The sequence below is a fragment of the Sinocyclocheilus grahami genome, unplaced genomic scaffold (assembly GCF_001515645.1).
Source record: "Sinocyclocheilus grahami isolate Dianchi unplaced genomic scaffold, SAMN03320097.WGS_v1.1 scaffold1289.1, whole genome shotgun sequence".
In the NCBI taxonomy this organism is placed as follows: domain Eukaryota; kingdom Metazoa; phylum Chordata; class Actinopteri; order Cypriniformes; family Cyprinidae; genus Sinocyclocheilus; species Sinocyclocheilus grahami.
The window spans coordinates 251238-263394 of record NW_015506468.1 but is presented as its reverse complement, the minus strand read 5'-3'; the positions used below and the strand labels follow the sequence as shown (position 1 = coordinate 263394).

The following is a 12157-nucleotide window of genomic DNA, read 5'->3' as shown; positions in this document are numbered from 1 at the left end:
ACACACACACACACACACACACGCTCACTCACACACATGCTCACTCACACACACAGACACAGACACACTCACTCACTCACAGATATTGGCGTATAAATCTTTGCAGCACTCTCTATGCATTAATAAAACATCCATCCATTAGTGCTGTAGAAATGTCTGTAGAAATGTGAGCGTAATGTAATGAGCAGACTGCAGGCCTGCGGGTCTCGCTCTTTTACCACGGTAAAACCACTTACTGCACAACTACCTGAGAGAGAGAGAGAGAGACGGCGTAATGATGTGCGTGGGTTTGTGTGTTAAACGTGTTTGACAATCGTGACTTTTAAAATGAGAAAACCGTGCACATTTTTCCTGCTGTTTTGCACTGAAATGACTGGGAAAATTTGCACTGCTTTCTCTATGTTTAATATTTTTAAACATACATAATTCAGTCAACAAAATACGGAATCAAAGTAGCAAGAACTATATAATGTTAACTAATGTAGTTAACGAAAATAAAATAAAATATAAACATTTGTCTTCTTTTAATTAATTTTATATGATATTATTTAGGTTATTAAAGAAATTTTTGCCGCAAAACAAATGGAAAAATTTGCAAGCTTCTCTTAAAAAAAAACATTTTTTTTAAACATACAAAATCGGTAATGTTTGACAACAAACTCAGCAATCAAAGTAGCAAGAACCATATTAACTAATTAACTAATGTTAACAAATGGAATCCTACGGTAAAGTTTTACCGTAATCCATTTATGAAAACAATTTTAGCTTAAAAATAAGTATAATAAATATAATATTAGTTAAAAATAAAATAAAAAGAGAAAGCTAGGCAAATGTTTCCAGTTTTTATTTTTATTTTGCACTGATTATTTCTATAATAAATATTTATCTTTTTAAATTATATTATATTACATAGGTTAATATTGCAACTGTTGGCACAAAAAAGGAAAAATTTGCATGCCTTTCTCTCTCTTTTAAATTTTTTTTTTTAAACATACATAATTCGGCCATTTTAACAACAAAATCAAGTAATTAAATTTAATATATAAAATAGAGAGAAAGCCATGCAATGCTGTTCCAGCTGTTTTGCACCGCCTACGGTAAAGTTTTACCGTAATCTATTTATGAAAACAATTTTAGCTTAAAAATAAGTATAATAAATATAATATTAGTTAAAAATAAAATAAAAAGAGAAAGCTAGGCAAATGTTTCCAGTTTTTATTTTTATTTTGCACTGATTATTTCTATAATAAATATTTATCTTTTTAAATTATATTATATTACATAGGTTAATATTGCAACTGTTGGCACAAAAAAGGAAAAATTTGCATGCCTTTCTCTCTCTTTTAAAATTTTTTTTTTTAAACATACATAATTCGGCCATTTTTAACAACAAAATCAAGTAATTAAATTTAATATATAAAATAGAGAGAAAGCCATGCAATGCTGTTCCAGCTGTTTTGCACCATCCATTTCCATAACAGTCTGTGCAAAATAACTGGGAAAAACTGTATGGCTTTCTCTTTTTTATCTATATATTTTTAAACATACATAACTCAGTAAAATGAGCCAGAAGCATATAATATGGATTTCCGTTGCTGTCGCAGAACTGTGATGAAGGTTCAATCATTATGTAGCCGTTATAATATATCATGCTACAAAGTAGCAAATGTGTCTCCATAGCAACTGTGACATCCTCACTGACACACCAGTTCAGCTTTCAGAAATATATTTGCACAAACAGTCTGGATTCATCTACACGAGATGTGGGTCATTCAACAGCTGCGCTGACTGACGCTGGAAATCATTCACATAGAAATCTAGGCAACACTTTACAGTAACGTCCATTAGTGCATTAACTAACATTAACAACGAGCAATGCATTTGCTACAGTATTTATTCATCTTTGTATAAAGTCGGTTAATAAAACACATCTGTTCATTTTTAGCTCATTAAATCCATTTTTGATTTTAATAACATCAAGTCACTTTTCTATATAACTCAAATCATTTCAAAGCAGCTTTACATTCATTCAATTTCAGCTGTAAAGCAGCTCAAAAGAGGATAAAAGTGTCATTATTCAGCTTAATTTAGTTCAAATTAAATTCAGATAAAAATGTCAATAATGTGTTAGTAAATGTTCAAATTAGTATGAACTAATATTAACAAACGCTTTAGTATGTTTCGTTGTTAGTTCATGTTAACTAATGTAGTTAACTAATATTAACAAATGGTAACTTACTGAAAAGTTGAAAAAACTTGACTTAGAATAAGTATAATATAATATATAAAAGTCAATATTAATGCAGAATTATTAACATTTTGGAAATCATTCCACTGCTCTGTAATGCGAGAGAGTAGACATTTAATACATTTATAAATATAACTTTTAACTTTAAATAAAGACGTTAAAATTAACTTCAAATAAGGACTTTACTTTTTTACGTAAAACAACATAGAACTGGTTAAATCAATAGAATATTTAAGAATTTATAGAAATATAAGGAGATAAAAGTCACATAAGTAATATATCACTGTATAGGTTTAAAGTATACATTTATTTTATTTTTTAGGTGGTAAAGTAATTGCTATTACCAAAAAATAAGCAGGCCTGATATTTGCTGTAAACATAATTTGCATCAAAACACTATTATAATTGTAGTTCGTTACTGTAAATGAGAAGAAATTTACATGCGTCTAATTGTTACACATTTTAAAGTTTAAGATCTAAACTCTACAGCAGTACTACGCTTTACATGAAGTGAGCAAGACGAGTGTTATAGGACGCAATCATTCATTGGCTCCGCCCACTTCTCATGCAACACGCACTGATTGGCCAGTTCTGATGTCATGCTGATGATTGACAGCTACGCATGCTTGGCTTGCCTCCAGTGCTCCTGCTAGATTACACTATTTCTGACCTTTGAACTCGTCCAGTGCAGATCGATCAAAACAACGAAACTGAGTTTAATGTTTACCACACAATAAAAAACATAATATTGTCTTGGAATGTGGTAAAATCTTTACTGTAAAATTCCAGTGATTCTCTATTTGTGCACCCAGGTCAAAGGTCAGGAACAGGCACGAGGAAGGCGTTTATGAAAAGATGATGGCAGATGATGACGCGATGATCTGACGAGCCCGTGTTTTAATTGCGGCTCTTACCAAGACCGAAATCCTGACGCGTTTGGGCCTGAAGTCAGGAGCCACTGTGTGCTCCACGTTATTATTCTTCCGTAAGGGAAAAGGGAGGGAAACACAACATACACACCAAAAAACTTCATACGATTACCCTTATATAAACATAAACGTGTGTGTGTGTGTGTGTGTGTGTGTGTGAGAGTGAGTGTGTGTGAGTAATTGTGTGTGTGTGTGTGTGTGTGAGAGAGAGAGAGAGAGAGAGAGAGAGTGTTTGTGTGTGTGTGTGTGTGTGTGTGTGAGAGAGAGAGAGAGAGAGAGAGTGTGTGTGTGGGTAGGAGAGAGAGAGAGAGAGAGTGATTGCGTGTGTGTGTGTGTGTGAGAGAGAGAGAGTCTCACCTCCATTGCATCAGTCTGAGGTCGAGCACATAACAGATTCTTCAAGCCAATGCCAGAATCATGAGGACCTGAAAAACAAAAAACCCACAATTTACATATATAATATAATATAATATAATTAGTGCTGTCAAACAATTAATTGCGATTAATGTACTGTGTATTTTTATTATGTATTTATAAATACAAACACATGCATGTATATATTTAAGAAAAATATGTTGTTTATATATTAAATATATTTATATATATAATATAATAATATAAATATATAAATGTATATACATGTAAATATTTTCTAAATATATACTGTATGTGTGTGTATTTATATATACATAATAAATATACACAGTACACATACAATACACATTATATAATATAATATAATAGATCCTTCTAATGTAAAATTATTTTAATAGAAAAAATGTCACCTTTGTGCAATCCAGTGACATAGATATTTTATATAAAAATAATAATAATAAAATTACTATCCAAGCTTAAATGGTTGTAACTCATGAATGTTTTGTCTCTTGTTAAAGAAGACAATCAGGAGATTGCTGAAGTGACAGAAAAAAAAAAAAAGTACAAAATTTGTAGAAGTTAAAATTTATAGGAAAGGAAATGTACTGTACTAAAAATATTTAATATAAAATAAATTTTTACATCTGGAATCTAAAATTGCATCTACAAAAATACTAAAAAAATTGCATCTTTGGAATCTAAAATTGCTATAAAATCAAAGCCATGTGTTTAATTAAGTTATGTTCCGAAGTTGAAGTTGATATCGCAAAAACTAAAAAAAGAAGAAAAAAAAAACACTTTTAAAGTACTATTTTCACAGGATGAATTTTGAGTGTTTAAGCTTTTGAAATTTCTAATTTAGGACGATTACTATAATATGTGATGTGAGGTAAAAAGGCATAAAATAAGAGCTAACAGGGAACGCAACAGACACCAGTTATGTTTTATTTCAGCGGCAGAGGATGACAGCGCTTCTCTAGATTTGTAGCGAGACGTGTTTTTGTGAGCATGTTTTCACTGAAGCTGGAGTTTCCTTCTAAATAAAAGCTTAAAGTGCAGTTTATGAATCGCTGACAGCTAGCGGTTTAAACGCAGTCCAGACTCACAATATCTCTTTCAAGTGTAGAAATGAGGAAAGAAGTGTTGTAATTTCCCTGCTGTAGTGTAAATACTCATTTTCATTTATTTTACAGTGCAATTGTTTTACAATATGTGGCTATTACTGATATTGTTGTTGTTATTATTCTATTCTAATTTATTAGGCTTCCTAAAACAGCAGTGTGACTGTAATTTAGACTGAGACACTATATCACAAATAAAAAGAGGGTTGAGTCCCTTTAAAGTTCTTTTAAGACTGACTTAAGTTTTCTTAGTTAAGAACATGGGTTGCCGCTCTTAATATTTAACTCTCAAAGTACATTAGATACAATAATTTAACTTTCATTATTTTTCCAAATCTTCATGTGCCTTTTTTTTAAATATCACAATAAATATCGTATTGTGGACTTTACAGGTGCATCTCAATAAATTAGAATGTCGTGGAAAAGTTCGTTCTTTCACTAAATTCGTTTATGTCTGGCTGCGCAAATAATTTTACTCCAGACTGCTTTCTGAATGAGGGACAATTCAAGCAGGTTTTGTTAAAAAGTTAAAACTCAAGGATGGCTCAGTACCCACTGTTCATGATCCAGCTGCACCTCCACAAAAAGTAAGTCTCACACTTTTTATTTTTGGCATTTTTGCCTTTATTGTGATAGGACAGATCAGACTTGACAGGAAGTGAAGTGGGAGAGGGAGAGGGAGAGGGAGAGGGAGAGGGAGAGACAGAGTGTTGAACGTCAATGAGTGTGTGTGTCCATCCTGCTGATAAGTGAGTTTTCTGCAGATTCTAACTCAGCAAAAATCAAACTTCCACACATACATACACACACACACACACACACACACACACACACACACACACACATACACACACACACACACACACACACACACACACACACACAACATCTGAAACTTTGTAATCCTGAAAATCTGAAAGCCTCGGAAACTAAGATTGATGTGTGTGTTGCACAGATCTCCATTAGTCTAATGTGTGTGTGTGTGTGTAACTTTAGACCTTGTTTACACACAGTCTGTTCATTTACACTAATGAAGAGAAAACACCATCTCTGTCTGTTGATCTTTATAAAACGGAGGAAAAACGTATTACTGCAAAAGTAAAAATGTAAATCACTTTAAAAATAAACAAATAATAGATGACTTTGTTAATGTAGTTAAATGAAACGGTAAAATAATAAATAATTGTATATTTTAATTGCATATATAATATAATAAGCATTTGGCAATTGCTTTATTTCTTTAGCCATTACAGCTTTTAAGTAATTAATCCTGAAACCCAGAAGTGAATCAGCATGTTATTTTATTATCATTGAGATACTATTATAATTTTTATTAATATTTTGAATCAGTTTTTATTTTTATATTTTCTGTTTACATTTTAGTTTAAGTTTTATTAATTTTGTTGTGTGTTTTTGTCATTTACATTAGTTTTAATTGTTTTTAAATGTCTATATAGTTTTATTCATTTTTAGTTATTTAGCACATCAAACTAAACTAATTTAAAAATTATAAATGTTGCCTTGGCAACTAGCTGAAATAAAAAGTTTTCTATATTTTATTTTATTTTTAATGCAAGCAACACCAAGTAGCCCAAAGTGTTTCACAACATCACAATAAAATTCGTACAAAACAAACAGTCACCAATAAAAAATACACAAATGGCTATTTAGATGTGCCTTAAATATAAATAAACAGTAGGTAGAAATTTATCAAATTAATCAAATTTTTACATTTTACATTTCTGTATACCTTTTATATATTTGTGAAATGTATACAATTGTGTAAAATATTTATAAAATTGTATTTAATATTTAAAAAATATTACTAATATTTAAAATATCTCATACTAATAATGATAAAACTAATAATTTTAATACTTAAAAATACTGAAATATTTCATTTTCTAAGAAAAACTATTTGTTACAGTGCATTTGATTGTCAAAATCATACACTTCTCTAAACCCTTCACCATATTGGCCATAAAGCTATAAATAAAATAATAAGCATTCAAAAGTGGTTACTGTTATTTCATAATTGAATCCAGTGGCTACTAATCAAAGACTAGCAATGAAAACAACAATCCACGACCAAACACACACTGCCTCTCAAAATCACTATGACAACTATGAAGCAATTTCCATAAAAGGCAATCAGCTGTGATGAATGTGTGCGTGAACGTGTCTATTGAAGATAGTTTGCTTCTCACCCACAACAGCGTATCCTCCGGGAACTATGGGATAGATGGTTCCATCTGTATTAATGCCCTCTGGAAACCATGCGGCCATACTTTCACCCACCAAACGGCCAAATGCAGCACCTGAAACACACAGGTTCACACTCCCAGGTCACATTTTAATAAATGAAGAGTTCATTTGCAAAAAACGATATACGGCACTTTAAAAAAAAAAAGAGAGATGATTGCCGTGCATTATTCTCCACATATAGCGCGATCTGAACCCTAAACGCATTTTGTCAAAAAAAGCCGGTTTTGTCCACTTTCAAGGCATCGCGAAGCCGACAAGCGCCTTTGTTGTTTTTGAACAGAAGCCGATAAGTCCATTTTAGCCAATCAGCGCGCTGTATTCAGGTGATATCTTCTACAGGGCGAAAAAGGAAAATAAAAGCTGAAACGTTTCCACAGAAGCTTGCAAAAGCAGCGCGTTACAATAGTGAGGGAAAAGCTCTAAGTATTGCGTGTAATCACATCCATACAGTTTATGATCACAACAACGTTTGTCAGACGTCTACATTGTCATCTGAGGAGATTACAAAGATTAAACGAGTGTTTTTTAATCTCTAAAACATGAAATGTGTAGTTATCTGCTTTTGCCAAAAAACGACTGTTGGGGTTATCTGCTTTTGCTATAAAACAAACTTTTAATATGTAAAAAAAAAAACCATACTTTCAATGAACTTTAATTTGGTAAATTACCTGTATTTGTTTAAGTTATTATTACTTAATCAAAACAACACAACTGCAATTTGATTGATATTACTTGGAATGCGCAATACATTTAAAAAAAAAACGTGATTTCTGAAAAAACATTTTTTTATGAGTTATCGGTTTTTGCAAATGAACTCTTCAAATATACTGCATGAAATACTACAGAAAAAACTATTGTTTTTTTATGCACTTGCCAATTTTGAGCTTTTTAACTATTTTGCTTCTATAACATGTCTTCTTTCAGAAAAGTGGACAGAAAATATCCAAAATACACATTCATATTATAAAATGTATCTATGTGCATCTGTACAAATATTTAAAGGCTGTTTCCTCAAAATGAGTTTTTTTCTCCACTTCAGCAGCACTTGCATACACCAAAACTTATTTATTCCTCTCTATATTCTGAAGGCTTTTACTGAAGGGTTTGTTCATATATCATTTACATGCTTTTTATTATTGCACTTTATCTATTTGTGTCTATAGGTTTTAGTGTCTGTTTCCTCTAAATTAGTTTTTTCTCCACTTCAGCAGCACTTACACACACCAAAACTTAGAGTGTTATTCCTCTATATATTCAAAAGGTTTTTATAAAGGGGTTTGTTAATATATCATTTACAAGGTTTTATTATGGTACTTAACTATTTGCGCCTGTAGGTTGCAATTACAATACACGCATTTAAAGCCTGTTTTTTTTCCCACTTCAGCAGCACTTACATACACCAAACCTTAAAGAGTTTTATTCCTATCTATATTCTAAAGGTTTTTACTGAAGGGTTTGTTCATATATCAATCACAAGGTTTTATTTTGGTACTTATCTGCTAGCATCGGTAGATTACAATTACAATATACATATATATCTTTAAAGGTAGTTTTCACAAAATTAGTTTCTTTTTCCAATTCAGCAGTACTTACTTGCATCAAATTTTAGAGTGTTATTCCTAACTATATTCTGAAGGTTTTTATAGAGGGGTTTGTTAATATATCCTTCACAATGATTTCTATAACATTTTATTCCTAAAAACATAGCGAAAAATGTACTTTTCTCTTGCTGACAGAATTTTTTTAGATTTATGGAGCGATAAAAAGAGAAATCCAAAATCCCTTCAGTAAAACTCTTTAACTCTAACATGCCAACAAATTAAAACAAGAATTTTGAACCTGGCTTTACCCAATGTTCATATTAAACTCTGGAAATATATGCAAATTAGTGCAAATTTAATGTAATATTTAAACACAACATTTCAGAAAACTTCTAACACTACTGTAATTAATCAACAGGGGAAGTACTGCAAAATCTATTAGTACAATTTTTTACACAATTAACCTGTGGTGTCTTGCTTTAAAAGTTTCATTAACATACAAATACTTACCAATGACGAAAACAGGCATAAAGGCTCCACATGGTACGGGAAGAGTTGTGGCTAAAGCAGACATCCAGAACTGCACAAAAACAACAGTAATACTCATTAAAACATAAACAAAACTATTTGAGCAAAATCTAATAGCGTTCTCTATCTCTGCTTATATAACCAAGGAGAGAGGAAAAAAACTATATTAACCAATAATATAATCAGTGTTGAGCAGTGCTAATTTTGACAGCAAATTCAGATTTAGTTTTAGTCATAGTCTTTTGACTAAAATGCCATTTAGTTTTAGTCATATTTTAGTCACCTGAATTGTTTTTAGTTTTAGTCTAGTTTTAGTCGACTAAATCTGCAGTAAATTTAGTTGGCTAAAATCTAATGGGTTTAGTTACAGTGTAATGCATTTAATAAGCATTTCTCAAAAATTTCCAAACTCATTATATAGGTTTGATATTAAGGTTTTATCATGATAGACACCAGTTTAACTATGGTGACACATAACATGCCTTTATGTTAAAATTAAATAAAACAACTTCTCATAAAGAACAAGAACATGGTCTTCTTTTTAATGAAATGCCAGTGGTTATATCGGCTAATTATGCATTCTTTATAGCAACTTGTTTACCATATTCTTCATTCTTTCAAGCAGACCTATTTATTTCTATTCATAAATTTAGATTAATCTTTATGGCTACTAAAGTTTTTCAGTCAAGAGCGGTGCATGATTTTCTGTCTTTTGTTGCTTGATTAACATCAATGACTCGGACAAGAGCAACTAAATTAGGCTGCTGTCCCTTTAAAACCGAAGCTGCAATGGATGCAATGTACCGATACACGTTCTACCTGCTGTTTACGTTCAATTAAGACATAATCAACTGTGTTTACGTGAATACTCGTCAAATCGGACAATTCGACATCATGTTGTGTGTAATTCTCCGTTCATGCGACTCGAGAGAGTACTCGCGCGCTGTGAGAGGCGCTTTCTGTGTGTGTGTGCTTCAGTGTCTGCGCTCAGAAAACCGGACCGAATTGAGTTCACTCTTGCGTCATCAGATTTATCCATATGCCTGCACTTCTCTTACTCCCACATATTGACATTTTTGAACGTTTTATGCGACGTGCAGCAAGTATATGTTAGCTTATGTCCCGCCGGTTCACATGTACGCTTCTAACCTCCGAACCACACAGCAGATTCCTTCTGAATGAATCTCTTCCCAAATCGTCCCTCCCTAACATTTTCGTCTCGTTTTTATTAGTTGACGAAAATGTCAATAGATTTAGGTCATAGTTTCTGTCATTCAAAAAGAGTTTTAGTTCGTTATCGTCTCGTTGGCGTCTGTGAAAAAAATGTTGTTGACGGAAATTATGATGAAAATTATTCATCAACGAAATTAACACTGGTGTTGAGGGATTAACTAACTAAAAGCAGCAAAGCTGCTAACTCGGTAGAATTCATTTTTCAGTAGCATGACAGTAATTTTTCAGTAACAAGCTATTTTGTTGTGTAGTGTGACAAAATTACATTGCTGGTTATTACAGAACAACAGCAGTGACACACCTGTGCGAAATAAAAATTAAAAACAGCAATGACCAAAAAACTATTTAATTGAAACAGATTCAAAGATTCAGAAATGTCATATAGTTTGTTTATGGCGGTGATCATGTGAGATGTGTAGCTCACATTACAGGCGTTTCTGCGAGTCTGCAGCCCGTCTCTCCACACACAATAGCCTGACATATGATAAACCAGAGGGGTGTGATATTATTCACACATGCGCCTGTGTGCATCACAACACATCAAAATCCCCAAATATCCTTAGAGATCAACGCTTCGTTATACATCTGACGCAAAAATCTGTCACACCTGTAATCTGCATGACATTTTATGCTTAGACTGTATGATTTCCTGATCAGACTAAAATGGAAAGTTAAATAAATGTCAGATGTAAACAAAATGTTCACACAAAAAAAGCTACTTTCTGACAATTTCATCCACAATCAACTATTTGGAACATTACAAGAATGAAAAAAAAGAGAAATAAATAATAATTTGTAGCAGTTATAAGTATTATATAAATATATTGGCAACGCTTTATTTTAACCCTCTGGTGTCTGAGGGTGTTTTGGGGCCCTGGAGAAGTTTTGACATTTGTGTTTTTTCAGTATCTTAAAAACATATCCTTGTTACATGTGTTACATGTACTTACTATTATAATAACAATAAATTATGCATAATTACATGCAAGTAACCCTAAGCCAAACCCTAGTCTAACTATATAGTACATGTAGTTAAATTAATATTACGCAGTACTTAAATGTATAATTACACTGTAACAAGGACACAAAATAAAGTGTAACCAATATATTTGATAAATTATATATATAAATAAATATAAAAATATATTTATATAAATTATTATAATTATACATTTTCATTTGAAATTATAAATTGTTTAGAATTATAATAATTATTAATTATAATAACAACAGAAAAACTAGATTCCAAATACTTTTAACAACATGCAAATAAAAGTTTGACAAAACTTTGTAAAAAGCGAACAAAACAAAATGATAAAAGTGTGTATTTGTGTGTGTGAGTGTGACCTCATTAGTGAACAACACAAGAAAATATCGTCATCTTTTTATTCCTAACTCTTTATTTGAGGTAAATTAATTATATTAAGCAAATGGCAACACAAACGCACACGTCTGAACTTTTGCTCCAATCTGGAAATTGCATTTCTGTTTATTTGATAATTAGAAACATGAACAGGAACACACACACAAACACACACACACACACACACACACACACACACACACACACACACACACACACCACAATCGATGGTTCCTGCGAGAACAGAAGGGCTCCTGCTGGAGGTAGAGATGGGATTTAGTGTGAATGTTGCGTAAGTGTGAATTATGTTGGAGAGTGTTTGAAAGCTGTGGGTGGATAGAGAGATCATTGTATAATATTCTCTCCTTCCTTCCTTTCTTCCTCTCATTCGCTCTCTTCCTGGCACTGAAAAATGGACAGATCCATCCAAAATCTGCGCTTCTCTTTCTCTCCACCTGCCAGCATTTTTCCCCAAAGTTCCTCCTTTCTATTATTATGCCTCAAATTAAACACAAACACACACACACACACATATATATATACAGTGCCGTGAA

The 12157-nt window shown here is 32.0% G+C and overlaps 1 protein-coding gene across 1 annotated transcript in view; it reads right to left on the bottom strand.

Moving 5' to 3' along the window:
* LOC107568880 (chloride channel protein 2-like) overlaps positions 1-12157 on the bottom strand; it is a 69657-nt gene that overhangs the window by 4382 nt on the left and 53118 nt on the right. Inside the window, exons 11-14 of the mRNA XM_016254876.1 lie at positions 8990-9059; positions 6881-6991; positions 3535-3602; positions 3163-3228 (exon numbers count right to left, since the gene is read on the bottom strand). Coding sequence (XP_016110362.1) covers positions 3163-3228; positions 3535-3602; positions 6881-6991; positions 8990-9059 — 315 coding nt within the window. The remainder of the gene's footprint in view (positions 1-3162; positions 3229-3534; positions 3603-6880; positions 6992-8989; positions 9060-12157) is intronic.